At 37.4% G+C, this 22,172-nt stretch overlaps 2 protein-coding genes across 6 annotated transcripts in view; one reads left to right on the top strand and one right to left on the bottom strand.

Moving 5' to 3' along the window:
• PREPL (prolyl endopeptidase like) overlaps nt 1–22,172 on the top strand; it is a 51,562-nt gene that overhangs the window by 24,684 nt on the left and 4,706 nt on the right. For all 5 annotated transcript variants that reach the window (XM_045771799.2, XM_045771797.2, XM_045771801.2 and 2 more), the window contains 5 exons: nt 3,026–3,242; nt 3,860–4,045; nt 14,003–14,200; nt 17,405–17,580; nt 18,927–19,143. In XM_045771799.2, the coding sequence (XP_045627755.2) occupies nt 3,026–3,242; nt 3,860–4,045; nt 14,003–14,200; nt 17,405–17,580; nt 18,927–19,143 (994 nt within the window). The remainder of the gene's footprint in view (nt 1–3,025; nt 3,243–3,859; nt 4,046–14,002; nt 14,201–17,404; nt 17,581–18,926; nt 19,144–22,172) is intronic.
• The window catches only part of SLC3A1 (solute carrier family 3 member 1), a 55,391-nt gene continuing 37,641 nt past the window's right edge, over nt 4,423–22,172 (bottom strand). The window contains exon 10 of the mRNA XM_087863362.1: nt 4,423–4,617. Within this exon, the coding sequence (XP_087719488.1) occupies nt 4,438–4,617 (180 nt within the window). The 3' untranslated portion in view covers nt 4,423–4,437. The remainder of the gene's footprint in view (nt 4,618–22,172) is intronic.

The raw sequence follows: 22,172 nt of genomic DNA, 5'->3' as shown, positions 1-22,172 counted from the left end.
ATATAGTTGGGTCTTGTTGTCTGTCCGTTTAGCCACTCTGCCATTTGATTGGGAATTTAATCCATTTACTTTTAGAGTAATTACTGGTAGGTAGGAACTTACTAATGCCATCTTATTAATGTTTTCTAGCTATTTTGTAGTTCCCATGTTCCTTTCTTCCTCTCTTGCTATCTTCCTTTGTGAATTTATGATTTTCCATAGTGCTGTGGTTTGATTCTCTTCTATCTTTTGTATGTCTTCTGTAGGCTTATACTTTGTGGTTACCAAGACTTGTCTTCTAAGAAAACTTGTCCTGTAAAGCCAGTTGTATTTTGACATTCTTATAACCACACATCTGCCAAGTAATTAACCAAGTAATTTATCTTTTGATTACCTGTGTCATCATCAAAGAAAAATAAATAGATAAAAAGTGTTGAAAATGGCAAAGATAGTCTTGAAAAAAAGAGCAAACTAGAGTAAGGGACTTGTCCTATAACCATGTATTAAAACACATGAATCTACAATAGTTAATACGAATTGACAGACAAGTAATAGAGACCAGAATAGATAACTCTCCGAAACTTAAATGATGAAAGAGACATCACAGATTAATGAAAAATGAACGGGTATTATTTTTTTAAAGATTTATTTATTTTTGAGAGAGAACATGCAGGTGCACAAGTGTGAGGAGGCGTCACAGGAGAGGGAGAAAAGCAGACTCCCTGCTGAGTGCAGAGCCCAACGTGGGGCTGGATCCCAGCAACTTGAGGTCATGACCTGAGTGGAAATGAAGAGTCAGACACTTAACTACCTGAGCCGTCCAGGTGCTCCTGAGTGGCTGTTATTTTTTAATGCTGTGGAATATACTATTCGGAGAAAAATAATTTTTATCAGGGGCACCTAGGTGGCTCAGTCAGTTGAGTGTCTCACTCTTGATTTCGGCTCAGGTCATGACCTCAGGGTTGTGAGATCAAGCCCCACATCAGGTTCCATGCTGGTTGTGGAGCCTACTTAAGATTCTCTTTCTGCCCCTCCCCCCTTTTAAAAAAATTTTCATCACTTTGTATATCAGCATACATTCCTAAAAGATTTAAAGAATCAATTGATAAATTAAAACTATCCAAAAAACCCTAGATGACAATATAAGTACTTTACTCAACTTGATTGAAATATTCCCAAAGCATAAAATCAATTGAAGAAATTACAAAGAGTGTGACCGTATTCTTGATTACCTAAAATATTAAACTTTTAAGTCAGAAACCATTATAAACAAGTAAAATCCAGATGCCAAAATGAAAAGTATTTTCAGCAAAAGGACAATATCCTTAATTTATGTAGAGATGTTTATAGATTAATAATTTAAACTACATCCCAAGTTTAAAATGGACAAAGAGGGGCACCTGGGTGGCTCAGTCAGTTGGGTGTCTGCCCCAGGTCGAGCCCCGCATCTGGCTCCCTGCTCGGTGGGGAGTCTGCTTCTCCCTCTGCCCCTCCCCCTGCTCATGCACACCTCTCCCTCTCTCTCTCTCAACTAAATAAATAAAATCTTTTAAATAAATAAATAAATAAAATGGAGAAAGACACATCACAGAAGAAATTGATAAACTTGGTAATATCCAATACAGTAGGAATTTTACCCAAATATTAGCCATGCTTATCTCTGTAGTGAGATCCAGGGTTATCATCTTCCTCTGTATTTTTCAGTATTTTCAGTATAGATTACTTTTATAATAAGGAAATATGTAAACATAACATTTAAACCCATCCAGTATGTCAGGGTGAATTGATAAAAGGCTCTTGGGATATTATTTGATTATATGTATCAAGAGTCATTAAAAATACTATATCATTAAATTAGTATTTCCATTCCTAAGAATTGTCTTAGGGAATTAACTGTAAAGGTCAGGGAGGAAGAACTGTCTTCATGAATATGTTCTCTGTTGCATTCTTTATTACAACGAAACATTAAAATCTAGAGTTTTAAGAATTACGATAATGCAACCTGATAGAATATTAGGTAGCCATTAAAAATAATGATCATAAATACCGTAATTAATTTGGGGGGAGATACTGATACTGTGAAGTCACAAATGCAGAATATAAAATTGGATCTATATTTTATATCACTTTAAAGACATGCATGAGTAAAATAAGTCATGGATATGAAAAGTACAGCATAAGGAATATACTCAATAATATTGTAATAATGTATGGTAACAAATGGTAAGCACATGTGATGAACATTGAGTAATGTATAGAGTTGTCTAATCACTATATTGTATACCTAAACTTACAGAACATTATCAACTGTACTTCAAAAGTTAAAATTTTTTTTAATTTAAAAACAAATGCATGAAATACAGATAAACTTGGGAAGGAAAAATAGAAAAAATTTGAAATAGTTTTATTAATTTTTTTAATGTGTTGAGATTGCAAGGGTTTTTCTTCCTATTTCTGTTTTTGTTATTTCTATTTTGTTTGTTTTGTTGTAAAAACTGGGAGGGGGGAAAAAGCCAACATGCATGCAGAGGAAGAACAAAGTAAACTGTGTCTCTCTCCTTCCCTACAATTACATATCTCCTCTAGGAAGTTAATTTCCTCTTCCCAGCAAAGAGTCCTATAATCTATTAATGTGATTGAGAATTAGATGATGTCTATAGTTTACATTAAAATGCATCCAGAAAAAGATGGATTGATAGATGTGCAGATAATGTGATTAAGGAAATATGGCAAAATGCTGGTAATAATTGAATCTCAGTGGTGGGTATATGGGTATTCACCTGACATTTTCAGCTTTTCTCTAGGTTTGAAAAATGTTCATAATAAAAATGTTAGAGAAAAAATGATTTTGAATACCTTTGCAGGGGAAAGGAGAAAAATAATAGCCAGTTTTTAAAATTTACAAGCAGTATTCACTAAAGAGTTTTTATTTTCTGTCTGCATTATAAATCAACAAATGTACAGCAGGCAGTGAGATAGTGTCTTCAAGGTAGCATGCCTTTGAAATTTACTGGATTTTCTTCTGTCTCTCTGTGTGCACGTGCAGCTATTTTGTTTTCCTTTATCTTACAAAAGACAGTCGTTTCCTCACCATAAATATTATGAACAAGACTACTTCTGAAGTGTGGTTGATAGATGGCCTAAGCCCTTGGGACCCACCAGTACTTATCCAGAAGCGAATACATGGAGTCCTTTACTACGTTGAACACAGAGATGATGAATTATACATTCTCACTAATGTTGGCGAGCCTACAGAATTCAAGGTAATCCTGAATTGTCCTTGTACCCATTTGAGCTGTTAAAAAAGTATCACACTTCCATCGACAACATTTCTTGCTCTAAGAGTTAACTGTTTTATAGACTTTGGTAATGTGTAGAAATTGATGCTACCTTCTTAATCATTACCAATCCCATTTCTCTTCCCTTAGTTATAATGCCTCTACATATTGTAATTGTGCCTAAAAGGGTTAGTAATGAAACATACTTTATCCTGATCTTATCAGTTATCAAAGCCAAACTTAATGTTTTGAAAGAAGAAACTTTTATAAACTCATGATTTTATAAGTTAGCAATTTGGATTCATCTGTTAGGCAGTTTGCTGGTCCCAGCTAGGCTTCCCAGTGCATCCCCAGAGGTTTCTCAAATGGCTTCATTCCAACATTCGTCGGTTTACTGTAAGGTAAGCGCTAGGCCATGCTATCTCACCACATAGCAGGCTAGCCTGGGCTCATTCACATGGTGGTGGTCACATTGCAGCCCTGATGCAGAGTTTGTTGCTTGGCTCTTCATAAAACAGTGAAGATTAATATGGTCTAGTTTTCTGGATGCTAGAGTCATCATGTTTTGTTACCTGGATCTCTTCTGACTTTGTTCTACACAGCTCATGAGAACAGCAGCTGATACCCCTGCTATCATGAACTGGGATTTATTTTTCACAATGAAGAGAAATACCAAAGTTGTAGACTTGGACATGTTTAAGGACCACTGCGTTCTGTTCCTGAAGCACAGCAATCTACTTTACGTGAATGTGATTGGTCTGGCTGATGATTCAGTTCGGTCTCTAAAGGTATGTTTAATTTTCAGAAAACAACACCGTTAATCAAAATCCATGCAGTTTAGTGTAACAGAACATCAAATTTTGAATAATAGCAATGTACTTTTTCTTAAAAGAAATGTAAGTGAAATGTAGCATACTGGGTTTTTCATGTTTAGGAGGTTTATTTTAGAATTACTTAAAGGCCCTTGCCTTTAATAAAGTTTTACTTAAAATACTGTTTTATAGCATGAACTTAAGAAGTAGAGGTCAGTGTCATTATGTTTCTCTTTCTGCATATCTCTGTATATCATACATCTCTACAACTTTAGGTATGCTGATAGCTCAGGCCAAGCTAGTGGCTAACCAACCACTGCTTGTGGCTCCCAGTAGGGACAGTAGCTGTGCTCACTGTATTTCTGCCATTATGTCTGCACCATCTTCTTTTTGCCAGTTCTCTTACCTGTCGGGGTTTGAGGGGAGGGAGTGGCAGTGGTCTCCACTGCAGCACAGCTGTGATGGTGGCACATCTGCCTGGCAAGCTGACTTGCTTGCAGGTACTGCCTGTGGCTGCCAGGAAAGATGATTTGCCTCCACAAGTGAACCTGTTAAAATTGGGGAGTGCCAACGTTATTGCCCAGGGTTAAAGCAGCATTAACATGTAGGTCAGATAACAGGTGCTGAAGGGAAGGGAAAAGGCCTCCATTTTACTTAATAGGGAAAAAGTTGTTAAGCCAGTTGACCACTTACACCTCCCTAATTGCAGTACTGTCACAGTCCTTACAATGCAATTCCGGTAAATTCACTGGATGTTTATTGAACTTCTGTACACACAGATTAAATATATGATGGGTTTATATTACGGGTAGCAAAAATTTAAAATATGCTCTGGGGCCCAGAGAAGCAGAGAGGGCCTAGGAAAGCTTGTGTAGGGGAGGTAGAATTTGAGATAAACCAAAGAGGATAGATAGGATTTTGACAGGAAGGTAAATGGTATTCTAGGATGAGAAAGTCCATCAAACAAATCTCTAAGCTGGAGAAGTTCAGAAGATGTTCCGGAAACTGCTGATAATTCTGTTTTATTGAAGCAGAATAAATGTATGTAGGATGAAGCTATGACTTGACGTTCTTTGACTTTCAAAGTGAGAAACTTATGCATAAATTATGAAGAGAGAAACCTTTGAAGTTTGGGGCAGAGAAATGAGTTGAGGAGTCGAATTATACTTCATGAGGTTATCTGGTGGCCATCTTAGGCTCCACCGAAGCAAGCAGAGATAAGGGCAGGCAATTAGCTTCAAGGTTGTTATCATGGTATACGTAAGAAATACCGAGGTTCCAAAAACAACCAAAATTTTCCAGCTACTCCCTAAAATTAAATTATCAAATATAGCATCTTGTATTTTAGAGGACTATGTAGGTATCATTAAAGTAAAAATGGTGATTTAAAGTTAGTGATTTTCTTATAGTGTTCATCTACTGGATTCAAAGTTTCTTTTTACTTGCTAATTGATGCCAAAACCCTACATCTTCAATTGGGAAACTGGGAGAGCATCTATTCTTATTATAGTCTATGAATAGGGATGAGAGAGAATGTATAATTTCTAGCAATGCATTTCTTACAGCAAAATTGTCAAGACAATTGGGAATGTCATGAGAGTTTACTATAATAAAATTTGACTTCCCACTAAATGTGACCTTTTGCATTTTTTCTAAGTATTCCTAAAGATATGTCTCAGTTCCTGTGGTTTTAACTGCCATTATAACAAACATGGTGGTTTGGTTTTGGGGGGTTTTTTTTCAAGTTTTTATTTTAATCACCTGGTGCTCATCAGGATGAGGGCACTCCTTAATCCCCATCACCTATTTCACCCACCACTCCAACCCACCTCCCCTCTGGAAATTGCTAGTACTCTATAGTTAAGAGTCTCTTTTTTGCTTTGTCTTTCACTTTTTTTTCCCCCTTTGCCACTTTTCTTTCTTAAATTCCACATATGAGGGAAATCATATGGTATTTGTTTTTCTCTGATTTCACTTATACTCTCTAGCTCCATCCATGTCATTGTAAATGGCAAGATTTCATTCTTTTTTATGGCTGAATAATATTACTGCGTCTGTGTGTGTATACATATATATATATATGTATATACACACACCACATCTTTATCCATTCATCTATCAATAGACACTTGGGCTGTTTCCATAATTCGGCTATTCTAAATACTGAGATAAACATAGGAGTGCATGTATCCCTTTGAATTGGTGTTTTTGTATTCTTCGGGTAAATACCCAGTAGTGTGATTGCCAGATAGTAGGGTAGTTCTGTTTTTAACTTTTTGAGTAACCTCCATACTGTCTTCCACAGTGGCTGTACCAGTTTACATTCCTATCAACAGTGCAAGAGGGTAGGGTTCCTTTTTCTCCACATCCTTGCCAACACCTGTTGTTTCTTGTGTTTTTGATTCAAGCCATTCTTACAGGCGTGAGGCGATATCTCATTGTAGTTTTGATTTGTATTTTCCTGATAAGTGAAAATGAGCATCTTTCATATGTCTGTTGGCCATGTCTTTTTTAAGAAATGTCTGCTCATGTCTTCTGCCCATTTTTTAATTGGATTGTTTTTTGGAGGTTGAGTTCTATAACTTCCATATTTTAGATATTAGCCCTTTATTGGATATGTCATTTACAAATATCTTCTTCCATTCTGTAGGTTGCCTTTTAGTTTTGTTGTTTCCTTTGCTGTGCAGAAGCTTTTTATTTTGATGTCGTTCCAATAGTTTATTTTTGCTTTTGTTTCCTTTGCCTCAGGGGACATATCAAGAATAATATTGCTACAACCGATACTGCCTGTGCTCTCTTCTAGAATTTTTATGGTTTCAGGTCTCACATTTAGGTCTTTAATCCATTTTGAGTTTATGTTTGTATGTGGTATAAGAAAGTGGTCCAATTTCCTTCTTTTGCATGTGGCTGTCCAGTTTTCCCAGCACCATTTGTTGAAGTGAAGAGACTATCTTTTTCCCATTGGATATTCTTTCCTGCTTTGTCAAAGATTAATTGACGATATAGTTATGGGTTTATTTCTGGGTTCTGTTCTGTTCTGTTGATCTGTATGTCTGGTTTTTATTGCCGACACCATACTGTTTTGATCACTACAGCTTTGTGATGTAATTTGAAGTCCGGAATTGTGATGCCTCCAGCTTTGCTGTTCCTTTTCAAGATTGCTTTGGCTGTTTGGGGTCATTCGTGGTTCCATATAAATTTTAGGATTGTTTGTTCTGGTTCTGTGAAAAATGCTGTTGGTATTTTGATAGGGATTGCATTAAATATGTGGATTGCTCTGGGTAGTACAGACACTTCCAACAGTGTTTTTTCTTCCAGTCCATGAGCATGAAATGTCTTTCCATTTGTTTGTGTCGTCTTCAGTTTCTTTCATTGGTGTTTTATAGTTTTCAGAATACAGGTCTTTTGCCTCTTTGGTTAGGTTTATTTCTAGGTATCTTATTTTTGGTATAGTTGTAATTGGGATTGTTTTCTTAATTTCTTCATTACTGTGCATAGAAATGCAACAGATTTCTATTCATTGATGTATCCTGCAACTTTACTGCATTCATTTATCAGTTCTAGTAGTTTTTTGGTGGTGTCTTTCAGCTTTTCTATTTATAGTATCATGTCATCTGCAAACAGTGAAAATTTTACCTCTTCCTTACCAATTTGGATGCCTTTTCTTTTTGTTGTCTGATTGCTGTGGCTAGGACTTCCAGAACTCTGTTGAATAAAAGTGGTGAAAGTGGACATACTTGTTTTGTTTCTGACCTTAGGGGAAAGGCTCTCAGATTTTCCCCACTAAGAATGATATTAGCTGTGAGTTTTTCATAAATGACCTCAATTATATTGAGGTATGTTCCCTCTAAACCTACTTTATTTTTTTTTTAATCATGAATGGATGTTGTACTTTGTCATATGGTTTTTCTGCATCTACTGAAATGGTCATATGGTTCTTATCCTTTCTCTTCCTGATGTGGTATATCACATTGATTGATTTGTGAATATTGAACCACCCTTGCAACCCAGGAATAAATCCCATGTGGTTGTGGTAAATGATGTTTTTAATGTATTGTTCGATTCAGTTTTGCTAGTATTGTGTTTAGGGTTTCTGCATCTGTGTTCATCAGAGATATTGACCTGTAGTTCTCTTTTTTATGGGGTCTTTTCTGGTTTTGGTATCATGGTAATGCTGGCCTCATAGAATGAATTTGGCAGTTTCCTTCCTTCTAGTTTTTGGAATAGTTTGAGAAGAATAGGTATTAACTCTTCTGTAAATGTTTGGTAGAATTCACCTATGAAGCCTTCTGGTCCTAGACTTTTGTTCGTTTTTTGATTCCTGATTCACTTTCGTTGCTGGTTATCAGTCTGTTCAAATTTTTTATTTCTTCCTGTTTCAGTTTTGGTAGGTTATATGTTTTTAGGAATTTGTCCATTTCTTCTAGGTTGTCCAATTTGTTGGCATATAATTTTTCATAATATTCTCTTTTAATTGTATTTCTGTGGTTTGTTACTATTTCTTCTGTCTCATTTGTAATTTTGTGTCCTTTCTCTTTTTCTTTTTTTTTTTTTTTTTTAAAGATTTTATTTATTTATTCGACAGAGATAGAGACAGCCAGCGAGAGAGGGAACACAAGCAGGGGGAGTGGGAGAGGAAGAAGCAGGCTCATAGCGGAAGAGCCTGACGTGGGGCTCGATCCCATAACGCCGGGATCACGCCCTGAGCCGAAGGCAGACGCTTAACCGCTGTGCCACCCAGGCGCCCCTCTTTCTCTTTTTCTTGATAAGTCTGGCTAGAGGTTTATCAACTTTAATCAACTTTTCATTTCATTGATCTATTTCTGTTGGGGGGGTTGTTTTTTAGTTTCTCTATCACTTATTTATGCTCTAATCTTTTATTAGTTTCTTCCTTCTGCTGTATTTTGTGTGTGTGTTTTTAAGATTTATTTATTTGGGGGAGAGAGTCTCAAGCAGACTCCTTGCTGAGCACGGAGCCCAACACAGGGCTCAATCTCACGACATTGAGTCCACCACCGCAGGTGAAACCCAAGAGTCGATACCCAACCAGCTGTGCCACCCAGGTGCCCCACTTTCTGCTGGTTTTAGATTTTGTTCTTCTTTTTCTAGGTCCTCTAGGTGTAAAGATAGGTGGTTTATTTGAGATTTTTTTCCCTTTACTTCTTGAGGTAGGCCTATCTTGCTATAAATTTCTCTCTTAGAACCGCTTTTGCTGCATCCCAAAGGTTTTGAACCATTGTGTTTCCATTTTCATTTGTTTCTATGTACTGTTTTCTTTTATTTCCTGTTTGACCCATTCATTGTTTAGTAGTATGTTATTTAACCTCCATGTATTTGTGATCTTTCCAGAGTTTTTTTGTGTGGTTTACTTCTAGTTTCATAGCACTGTGGTCCAAAAAGATGCATGGTATGACAGATCTTTTTAAATTTGTTGAGGCTTTGTTTTGTGGCCTAGTATGCGATCTGTTCTGGAGAATGGTCTGTGTGCACTTGAAAAGAATGTGTGTCCTGCTGTTTTAGGATGGAATTATCTGAATATTTCTGTTAAATCCATCTAGTCCAGTGTGTCATTCAAAGCCATTGTTTCCTTTTTGATTGTTTAGGTGATCTGTCCATTGATGTAAGTGGGGCATGAAAGTCCCCTGCTATTATTGTATTATTACTGATTAGTTCCTTTATGTTTCTTATTAACTGTATTATGTATTTGGGTGCTCCTGTGTCAGGTACATAAATATTTATAATTATTATATCTTCTTGTTGGGTAGTCCCCTTTAGTATTATATAATGTACTTCTTTGTCTCTGGTTACAGTCTTTGTTTTAAAATCTATTTTGTCCTATATAAGTATTGCTACTCCAGCTTCATTTTTGACATCCATTTGCATGATAAATGTTTCTCCATCCCCTCACTTTTAATCTGCAGGTGTTTTTAGGTCTAAAATGAGTTTCCTGTAGGCAGCATATCAATGGTCTTGTTTTTTATATGTTCTGTCACCCTGTATCTTTGATTGGAACATTTAGTCCATTTACATTCAAAGTAATTGTTGATAGGTATGCGCTAAATTGCCATTTTATTACTTGTTTTATGGTTGTTTTCTGAAGTTTTCTCTGATCCTTTCTTTCTTTCATGGCTTGCTCATTTTTTTAGTGATATATTTGGATTTCTTTTTCTTTATTCTTTGCATGTTTATGAGTGGTTTTTGATTTGTGGTTACCATTAGGTTTTTATATATATATAACCTCTAATGCATACAGCAGAAGTCTATATTAAGTTGATGGTCATTTAAGTTTGAACCATTCTTTACTCCTCTCCTCCCCAAGTTTTAGGTATATGGTGTCATATTTTACATTCTTTTATTTTGTGAGTTCCTTGACTGGTTTTTTACAAAAATATTCATTTTAGTGCTTTTGTCTTTCCTACCATCATGCTGTCTTTTTTTAATCTTTCCTTTCCACTCAAAGAATCCCCCTTAAGATTTCTTGCAGGGCTGATTTAGTGGTCATGAACTCCTTATTTTAGTTTTTCTGTAAAATGCCTTATCTCCCCAATTCTGAATGATAGCCTTGCTGGATAGAGCATTCTTGGCTGCAGGTTTTTCCCATTCAGGACTTTAAATACGTATGACACTCCTTTGTCTGGCTTGGAAAATTTCTGCTGAAAAACCCACTGATAGCTTTATGGGGTTTCCTTTGTATGTAACTGTGTTCTTTTGTCTTGCTGCTTTTAATATTTTTTCTTTACCACTATATTTTGTTATTTTAATTACAGTGTGTCTTAGTATGGGTCTGCTTTTGTTGATTTTCATTGGGGGTTCTGTATGCCTCCTGGATCTGGATATATTTCCTTCCCCAGATTAGGGAAGTTTTCAGTTATTACTTCTTCAAATAAATAATCTGTCCCCTTTTTTCTCTCTTGTTCTGGGACTCCTATAGTATGGATGTTAATATGTTTGATGGAGTCACTAAGTTCCCTAAGTCTGTTCTTGTTTTGCATAATTTTTTTCTCTCATTTACTCATCTTGATTACATTATTCTGTCCTCTAGGTCATTAATTTGTTCCTCTGCTATTCATTCATTCCATCAAGTGTTTCTCATTTCATTTATTGAGCTCTTTATCACTGCTCTGTTATTCCTTATCTTTGTTAATGGTTTCACTCAATGTCTTCACTCTTCTCAAGTCAGGTAAGTATCCTTATGATCATTGCTTTAAAGTCTCCATCAGGCATGTTACTTATATCTGTTTCGCTTAGATCTCTGGCTGTGGCCTTGTCCTGATCTTTCATTTGGGACAAATTCTCCTCTTCTCATCTTGTCTAAGTTTCTGCGCCTATTTCTGTGTGTTAGGAAAGTCAGCTATGTCTCCTGTTCTTTAGGGTAATGGCTTTATGAAGAAGAGGTCCTATAATGCCTTGCAATGTAATTTCCCCTGTTCTCCAGGCCTGGGGCTTCCAGGAGTGTCTCCGATGGAACATCATGTCTTTAATTTATTCTCTACTCTCTGTCTCTTCATTCCCTGACACTTCCCAACCTGTAGTACCTATTAGGTCTTGTTATAATGTTCTGAGTCATCAACACATGGAATCAAATCTATATTCTATACCAGGATCTATTTAAAGAAAATTTTATAGATGAGAGCCTTTCATCAACTGGATAATAACTGATTAATATGCATAGACAGTGTCAATTACAAAGGACAAAATCTTTAAGCCAAACTATGAGTGGATTATAAAGTATTTCTGTATGTAACATCTCTGCCCAGTAGGCACTTGACTAAAAGGCTTTTTAAACTCAATCTGAGCAACAGAAATGTAAAGTCCTTAATATATTTGCCTCCTATCCTTGGTCATCATATCATCAGTTTATCTTGGTAATTTTTTTTTTCACAAAAAGAAGTTATGATATTTTAATTAGTTATGATATTTTAATTGGTTATATTTAAGCAAATTGGGAAGTTTTTTTTGCTCTGTACTAACATCAGTTTACATGGAGGTATTTACATATCTGGGCCAATTTTCTTTCAGTGTGTATCTTTCTTTCAGTGAAATAAATGATTATGATTTGCTGGTAGAATGCCAAAGCTGAAACTGTTTCTGTCAAGTATCTAAGAAATATCTGCCTATCACCTAGCCAACTTAAAATTATTCTTGGGTGCTGCCCATTAATATACCCAGATGGTACTACAGGTTTATCTCAGTAGGAAATCTGCTTAAGATATCCTTGAGATGGTTAATGCTTCTTTCCACATGAGCTGGACAAACTTTAAGTACGTAACCATGGAACAGTTTTGTTATGTGAAAACTCTAACCTTGGTCCCAGTACTTTAAGAAATACACCCAAAAGAATTTTTTATTTATTGGAACCACTTGGTCTAAAAGTATGACCGCTTACCACATGGGGCACATGGAACCCTTTTTTATTTTTATTTTTTTTAAGATTTTTTTTTTATTTGTCTGAGCACACAATCAGTGGGAGCAGCAGGTAGAGGGAGAAGCAGGCTTCCTGCTGAGCCAGGAGCCTGATGCGGGACTCGATCCCAGGACCCTGGGATCATGACCTGAGCCAAAGGCAGACGCTTAACCAACTGAGCCACTCAGGCATCCCCAGAACCCTTTTTTTTTTTTTTTTTTTTTTTTTTTTTTTTAAGTTTCACCAAAGAACAGAAAAGCTTGTGCCTCTGTGGACCAAGGCACCATGTACCTTCTTTCTGAAACCTGGTTACAAGGTGAGTAGCGGTGATGCTTTTTCCCCACTAAGGTCTCTGTTTACTCCATTTATACTGCAAGACTTCCCAACTTTGATGTGTCACATGCTTCTTTCCAGTTCTATGGCTTGCACTTAAGTAAACATTATCCTTGAACATAATCCTCAACCTGAGGCCAGTAAATTAGGAACTCTCTGTAAGAAGAGACATTATGAATATTTATCCTTATTGTGTTTTAGGAAGCTAGATTCTTTGGATTAATTGCAAGACGTGCTCTGTGAACGTAAGCTCTTTGGCTGTAGTTTCTACAGGTTAGATGGTGCACTCTTTATGCACACAGCCCCCACCTACCCTTTTTGAATAGTGCCCACCGGTGACATTGCTGTGCCAAGACCTCTGATTTTCTAAGGAATTTGTTCTTTCTACAATTACTCAGGAAAAGAAAGGCAATTTTCTTTTAATGTTCTGACTCTCGGTACCATTTCTTACACTCTGTCAGCACGCTTACCAGAGTTCTTTGAAAGGTGTAAGAGGGGATGTTAGTGGCAGGCTTGAAACTGGACCCTGCTGCTCTGAGAGAATAAATTTTGATTCCTTTCCTTTTTTTTCTTAAAGTTAAGAATCCTAATCATAATAGCTGTGAGTCTCTCAGAGTGGATATGCCAGGAAAGGTTTTGTTCTTCACAATGGTTAGCCTGGGAGCTAAAGTTAGAAACAAATTGTAAATGCTTTAGTGCTGCTGAGCAGTTTGTAGCCCTGGAATAATCGCTGTCCTCACTGTGGCTGTCTAGGCGGCAGGGGAAGGGCTGGTTGGTAAATTATTAAAAACAGATGAGAGAGATTTCATGTTCTGGGAGAACAGAGACCTGGAGATGTGGCTGGGTTCTGGAATTAGTATTTGATTTGCTCTTTTTCTTAACCATTTTGCTATGCACTGTTCAAGTTTACACCCAAAATAATCTTTATTAAAGGCGGTTTCATGTAAAAACAGAAGTCATGATAAACCATTTTCCTATAATTTTTCCTTATTTTATTGGTCATCACTGTAGAGTTCCGTTCATTTGTTACTCAAAATACATTTGTTTGTGCTGAGATAAAATTTAAATGAGGCATTATGTATAATGGATAAAAGTAAACTTGATGTCCTTATCATCTTGTTTGTAGCAGACTCAGAAATTTACTTACTGATATTTAATGTCTAGATAAAGAGTAAAAATAACTTTTATTTCTTTAGCTCCCTCCTTGGGCCTGTGGATTCATAATGGATACAAATTCAGACCCGAAGAACTGCCCGTTTCAGCTTTGCTCTCCAATACGCCCCCCAAAATATTACACATACAAGTTTGCAGAGGGCAAACTGTTTGAGGAAACTGGGCATGAAGACCCAATCACAAAGACTAGTCGTGTTTTACGTCTGGAAGCCAAAAGCAAGGTAAATGTTTATAATCCCAACTCTGCGCCGCCGTCGGCTTCAGGCATGCAAGCTGTCGGGCACTGTGCGGGCGCTGCCTTTGTGACAGTAGCATGCTTTTGTAAAGTGGGTCTCACATGCACCAGTAAAACCCAACTGATTTTTAGAGGCTACATGGATATTTTTTTGACTTTAATATTGGTATATTTATTTTAACATGGATTAGAAAATGTATAACTAGCCCATATCAAGCTCTTGAGTTCACGTGTTTATATTTGAATTTTTAAAGTTGACTTAAAAAAAAATAGTCAGGGGCGCCTGGGTGGCACAGCAGTTAAGCGTCTGCCTTCGGCTCAGGGTGTGATCCCAGCGTTCTGGGATCGAGCCCCACATCAGGCTCCTCTGCTATGAGCCTGCTTCTTCCTCTCCCACTCCCCCTGCTGTGTTCCCTCTCTCGCTGGCTGTCTCTATCTCTGTCAAATAAATAAATAAAATCTTTTAAAAAAAAAATAGTCAAAGTTGGTTTCTCGTTACGGCAAAAATTGTGAAGGTGGTAAGCATTTGACTAGAGTGAGCTAGACTGATATAGGCCTGCCTTCATGGAGCTTAAATCTAGCGGGGAGGATGACTGATGTGGAAGGAGTAATTGCTAATGTACTGAATGCTGCAAGGGAAGCTGTACTGAGTACAGTGGAAACATGACACAGGGACCTTCCCTAGGCTGGAGAGATCAGAGAAGGCTTCTCTGAAGAAGTGATGTCTCAGGTAGGACCTCTAAGATGGTTAAGAATTAAGCTAGAAAGGAGGCAGGAGGAATCCATTTTGTGTAGAGGCCCTAAATTGAGGGAGAAATGGTGCATTCAAGAAGTACAAAGGGGGGCGCCTGGGTAGCGCAGTCGTTAAAGCGTCTGCCTTCGGCTCAGGGCGTGATCCCAGCGTTCTGGGATCGAGCCCCACATCAGGCTCCTCCGCTATGAGCCTGCTTCTTCCTCTCCCACTCCCCCTGCTGTGTTCCCTCTCTCGCTGGCTGTCTCTCTGTCATATAAATAAATAAAATCTTTAAAAAAAAAAAAAAAAAAAAGAAGTACAAAGGAAGGGGTGCCTGGCTGGCTCAGTCGGAAGAGCATGAGACTTGATCCTTGGGATCATGAGTTTGAGTCCCACGTTGGGTGTAGAGCTAACTTAAATAAAATTTTTTAAAAAGAAGTATAAAGGAGGACAATAAGCCAAAGTACAGTGTAAAAGAGGGAAGACCGAGGGGGGAGTGAAAAGTAGAAAAGACAGTTTGTGTAAGTGAGGAATAATTAATAAACTGTGGTCTTGGATTTAAGGAATTTTCAGACCTTGGTATATCAGACATCAGATAATTTCATATGAGCCGGCAATGAATTGTGACGCAGCCTTTTGTCTTTATGAATATTTTTCTTTAACTCATTGATTTACTTTTAATAGCTTTATTTAAGTATGTATTTTTCAATAATACAAAAGCAGTACACATTTCTTAGAAGAAATGGAAAAATGCAGAATGTGTAAAGTTTAGATGCCTACCTTTCAGTCCCATTTGCTACCCCTCTTAGATATAATTATCGTATATCATTCTGTGTATCACCTTCCAGATTTTTGTGTTTGGTTTTTTGACAACAAAATATATTTAGGCTTTGTTCTGCTTTAGTAATGTGGGATTATACCAGTCTATCAAAATGTAGTTATGCCCCAAATGGAAACAACAGTAAAGCTAGTTCTTGGGGAACCCAGGGATGCTTTATGAATTAGAGAAGAATGGAGACAAGTACTCAGTGGAAGCTCCTATAATATTCTTTTTTTTTTTTTTTTTTAAGGTTTATTACTTAGAGAGTGCATGTGGGGAGGGGGAGGAGAGAGAGAATCTCAAGCAAACTCCCTGCTGAGCAGGGAGCCCGCCACAAGGCTCAGTCTCACAACCCTGAGATTATGACCTGAGCCGAGATCAAGAGTTGGGCACTTAATCGACTGAGCCACCCAGGCGCCCTGCTGCTATAAGTTTCCACAGGTATTTTTACACTGCTGATGAACTCAGATCCACCCATCACCAGACTTCATACCATTCTCACCTCGTCCTTTTCATAAGTTTTCAACCAGCGTTTTCAACCAGCAAGTTTTTCTCTGTTTGATTTAAGATGGGGAAGAGGCAGGGAGATGAAAAGACAATTCGTAGAAATTAATGTACCTCATTTTATAAGAATGAATCTGAGAAGTGAAACTCCAGTTACACTGTTGTTAACAAGTTGAGTGTGATAAGGAATGACGAAAGACTGCCTCCTTATTTGGCAATATTCTGTTGTCTCAAAGTTAAGTTTTCAGGGGCACCTCAGTGGCTCAGTGGTTAAGCATCTGCCTTCAGCTTGGGTCATGATCCGAGGGTCCTGGAATCGAGCCCCACATCTGGCTCCCTGTTCGGCAGGGAGCCTACTTCTCCCTCTCCCTCTCCCTGCCACTCCATCTGCTTGTGCTTCCTCTCTCTCCCCCTCTGTCAAATAAAATCTTTAAAAAGAAATTATAAATTTACTTAAACCCCTTTAAACATTTTAAAAATAAAGATAGGCCTTTGAAGAGGATGAGGGTGGATGTCAGTAGGGATCAGTAAGAAATTCTGGTGCTAATGGTTGAGGACTGCCTATAGAGGACAGAAAATTGAGCTGTTAAAACTTAAATCAGCATGTTTATAAATATTCAAAGATGAGAAATGTGAGTATCTAGCCATAAGTGTAGGCAAAATGCTGTGTTGGTGTGCCTAACCTTGATAGGTATATTTTGACTTATCTTGAAAGAAAGAAAAAAATTAATAGTAGGTAGTGAAGAACTCCTTAAAATCACTCTACTATCACGAAAAGCTGCATTTAATAAACTGTTCTCAAGCCAGAGTCTTGGTGCTCTTTTCTGGTTAATACTACAGGCCAGCAGTATAGCTGAAAATGGGGACGAACCATGATGTATTTTTCAAGACCATAACTCCGTTGTCATTATTATTATTATTTATTTTTAAGTGATTTCTACACCCAACATGGACTCGAACTCACAACCCCGAGAACAAGAGTCCCATGTTCCACCGACTGAGCCAGCCAGGCACCTCTCTGGTACCTTAATTAAATGAAGTTTGGGCTCAACATCAATAAGCAATGCATAAAATTAGGGATAAACTGTTTTAAAAGACTCTTACTTAGCAAAATAGTAACTTTTCATTTCCAGGATGGAAAATCAGTGCCAATGACAATTTTCCACAAAACGGATTCTGAGGACTTGCAGAAGAAACCTCTCCTGGTACATGTATATGGAGCTTATGGAATGGATTTAAAAATGAATTTCAGACCTGAAAGGCGGGTGTTGGTGGACGATGGATGGATATTAGCATATTGCCATGTTCGGTGAGTCAACAACATTTCACCTGGCATTTGAGTGCTAGAACATTGTGACAGATGTCCAGCGTAACAGTGTGTCAGGGACCAAAGTTTATTTTCTCATCTGTGTTATTGAATATATGTATTCCCAAACATATGCTGGTGGAAGTGGATTTAACAGACTAGTTGATCCAAAAAGCAAAAGGATAGATTTTTAGGATCTTGCACCAGAATTGATGTATCATTCTGTGTACTATCTTAGTACTGCTATTATTTCCATTTAATTCCCTTGAGTTTAGGTTTTCCTAAAATAGTCTCTCAAACTAGATCTTTTTTCCACTCTAACGTCCATTTTATTTTAGCTGTTTTCAAGACACAAGTATTTTGTTTCTGCTTAAAATATTTCTCCACCTCCCCATCTCCAAACTAAAATCCAAACTTCTCAGTATATCATTTACCATCATGATCTGGCTTATCTCTGTAGTAATAGCTGTCATTACTACCCAAACAGGTCCTGCACTCCAGCCTTACACAGCCTACATATCCAGCCTTGTTACATCCTTTCAGATGATAAACTCTTTCCCCTCTGTGCCTTTGCACCTGCCGGGTCTTGATGTTTTCCCTTTCTTTGCACTTCTGGGAACTCATATTCTTCCTCCAAGCCTCAGCTTAGGTATCATCTTCTTAAGAATTTGTTTTAGAGAGTATATACCCCTAACCTGACAGGTGGATGTTCTTTCTTCTGCTTCTAGGATAGCCCTAAATACACTTGTGTGAAAGCAGCAACCACATTGCTTGGCAGCTGTTTTCTTCCCCCCCAAAATGATCTTCAGGGCAAGAGATTTTTGCTTTTTTATATTTTTAAGGCTGGCATTTAGCCACAATGCCTAGTAAACAGTAGCAAGCACCCAAAACATGGATGCTTTGTTGGATGGCTCAGTCGGAGCATGCAACTCTTGATCTTGGGGTCATAAGTTCAAGCCCTCCATTGGGTGTAGAGCTTCCTTTAAATGAATGAATAAAAAGAAAATGACGGTGACTCTTATTTTTTAGAAAACATATTTGTTAAATCCATTTTTGATTATATCGGGTTGGCAAACCTTTTCTCTAAAAAACTAAATAGTAAACATTTCAGGCATTGTAAGCCACAGATGGTCTCTATTGTATATTCCTGGTGGTTGTTTTTTTCTCCCAACGTTTAAAAATGTAAAAACCATTCTTAGCTCTAAGGCCATTTATTAAAAAAAAAAAAAAAAAAAAACGGGGGGGGGGCCTCTGGGTAAATATTGCCCACCAGTTACAGTTTGCTGACCCTGACCTATATCATTAATATTTTTTCCCCACTAAAAAATTTTTTTGCTCTTTAATTTCAGAGGTGGTGGTGAGTTAGGCCTCCAATGGCACGCTGATGGCCGTCTAACTAAAAAACTCAATGGCCTTGCTGACTTAGAGGCTTGCATTAAGACGCTTCATGGCCAAGGCTTTTCTCAGCCAAGTCTAACAACCCTGACTGCTTTCAGTGCTGGAGGGGTGCTTGTGGGAGCATTGTGTAATTCTAATCCAGAGCTGCTGAGAGCTGTGACTTTGGAGGTGAGTATACTCTGTTCTCTACTATGTACAGAGTAGGGAGGCATGAAGCCATAGTCTGCTTTATAAAGAATATTTCTGTTACAGTTTTACCATAGCACAAGAGTATAACAAAGCTTTTAAATTTTAAACACAGAATTACGGCTCTGGGCGAACTTCTGAATTTACTTTAACTACTTATCCTTTATCCTCTTTTTCCCTGACAGTGTTCTTTATTAATTTTTGAGAATTTCCACTGAAGGATATTAATGGCTTTTCTCATTAGTTATTTCTTACTTTTAAAAAACATTCAGACTTGGTGGAAAAGAGACAGAGCATATATGACTCACTAGTTCAGGGAGTCAGGCAATCAGGGAGTCCACAAAATCCTTTGACTATATTGCCCATCAACATTTCAGTCCTAGATGTTAGTGGCTCTCCTTTTTTAAATACTCCATTCTTAAAGATCTTTAAGGGGTAGTTTTTCTGTATTGTAGTTGAAATATCTTGCTTTGATCTTAAAAACCTCTTAAACAACATGGAGGGGAGGCTAGGGATACCGACACCACCCCCAACCCCACGCCCTGCCCCACCCCCATGGCACAGTCAAAAGTCCATGTACAACTTTGGACTCCCCAGAAACTTAATAGCCTGCTACTGACCAGAAGCATTACCAGGAACATAAACAGTGGATTAACATATATTTTGTATGTTCTATATATTATATACTGTGTTCTTACAATAAGCTAGAGAAAAGAAAATGTTATTAAGATGATCATAAAGAAAATACATTTGTTTATACAGTACTGTATGTATGTATATCTATTTTTAAAAATCCAGGCATAAGTGGACTTTCACAATTCAAACCTTTGTCCTTCAAGGCTCAACTGTATAGTCTTTTCCTGGTGTCCAAAATTATGAAGTTATGTTATAGCCACTCATTTCACCTTCCTCATTCTGCTCCTGGTCAGACACTCTAGAAAATTATGACTGGGATGGAGAGAGTAAATTATCTTCAGGTTTCTTTTATTTTGAGGATGTGGGGTATACACTATAGCTTCTATTAAGTAATTAAGTATTAATCCTGACCTATAAATGTACTTTTTTAAGAAGAAATGCTAAGTATAGAGGGAAGAAAACCTATGTACAAAGATAATAATAGCAGAGTTACTTACAGTATAAAGAAAATACAACTAAACTGTGACTTTTAGAAATTAGAAAGGAAATAACCAGAAACGTATGTATAAGAATATTTACCCCAGGGGCACCTGGGTGGCGCAGCCGTTAAGCGTCTGCCTTCGGCTCAGGGCGTGATCCCGGTGTTATGGGATCGAGCCCCACATCAGGCTCCTCCACTATGAACCTGCTTCTTCCTCTCCCACTCCCCCTGCTTGTGTTCCCTGTCTCGCTGGCTGTCTCTCTCTCTGTCAAATAAATAAATAAAATCTTAAAAAAAAAAAAAAAAGAATATTTACCCCACATTGCCTGTAATAGTGAAGAAGTGGAATCAACCTAAATATCCAACAATAGAGGAGTCATAGTTTTAATTAGAAGCACCAAAAACTAGCTGTGATGAAATTAAGCAGAAAAGGGATTTATTAAAAGGTATTGGGTAAAGGCAGGTATAGAACCAGTCTTATAGAGGCTACACAGCCAGAAACATGTCCAAAATAGATCATAAAACTGGCCCAGTGAAGCTATCACTGCCACCACTGCTGGACACAAGTCACTCGTACTGCCAGTGCTGCTTCTAAAAACTCAGTATAGATGTGGCACTTTTGCCAGAAATATTCTCTGTGGTCCCTACTTTGAGCCACAAACTTCCCATTCAAAATTGGGAGCACATTATGTCTGATTGGGTAGACCCAAGTCATGTGGCTACTCCATGCTGCTAGGAAAACTGAGAAAGGAACTACCTGGCATTTAGCACCTCCCTAGTGAGAGGCAGAGCCTCATAAGGTTAGGGATAGTTTAAATGCAGAAAAGGAGTCCAGATGCTAGGCAGCCAGAAAGGATCGCATTTGCCCACTAGGTTACTATTAATTACAAGAGAAAGCTGAAAAGCATGTTAACAAAAGACTATAAGCTAAGTGAAAAAAGCAGCTGCCATTTTATTAAATGTTTTAATACTGGTTGTAAGCCAGTGAATGATTTTTTCTTCTTTCAGTTTGAATATTTTCAAAATTTTCTTCAATTAACATTTATTGCCTTTTTTTAAATATAAAATGTCCAACTGACTGGTTTACTCATGTTGTGTTTTTTCATTCTTAATTGTGAGAAAATAACAAAATTTAACATCTTAACCATTTTTAAGTGTTCAGTTCAATAGTGTTAAATATGTTCACATTGTTGTGCAGCCAATCTCCGGAAGTCTTCATCTTGCAAAACCAAAACTCTACACTTACTAAATAGCAGCTCCCCCATTCTCCCTGCCCCTACCCCTCAGAATCACCATTCTACTGTCTCTATAAATTAGACTATCTATACTTCCTATAAATGGAATCCTACGTATTTGTCTTTTTGTAACTGGTTTATTTCACTTAGATAATGTTTCTCAAGGTCCATCCATTATCGTAACAACCTTGCTGAGGTTGATTAATATTCCATTTTATCATTGTGTATATTTTGCTTATCCATTCATCCGTCAGTGGACACTTGGATTGCTAACACCTTTTGGCTGTTGTTCATAATGCTGCTGTGAATAGGGGTATACCCTTCAAGACCCTGCTTTTAATTCTTTGGGATATATACCTAGGAATAGAATTGCTGGATTATATGGTACTTCTGAGTTTAGTTTTTTGAGAAACTAGCATACCACCTGCATCATTTTACATTCTCACCAACACTGCACAAGGGTTCAGTTTCTCCACACCTTGCCAACACTTATTTTCAGGTTTGTTTTTAAATAGTACCCATTCTAATGTCTGTAAAGTGGTAGCATTTATTACTTTATATAAAATGTATGTATAAATAAAGGCATCAAACTAAAACACTGAAATTAGAAAATATACATATATATAAACATGATATATAAAGTTACCACTTTCAGAGTC

Source organism: Ursus americanus, chromosome 7 (genome assembly GCF_024610735.1).
Source record: "Ursus americanus isolate L20-20 chromosome 7, mUrsAme1.1.p, whole genome shotgun sequence".
Taxonomy (NCBI): domain Eukaryota; kingdom Metazoa; phylum Chordata; class Mammalia; order Carnivora; family Ursidae; genus Ursus; species Ursus americanus.
Note: the sequence above shows the minus strand (reverse complement) of the source record. Positions and strands in the feature narration are given on the sequence as shown.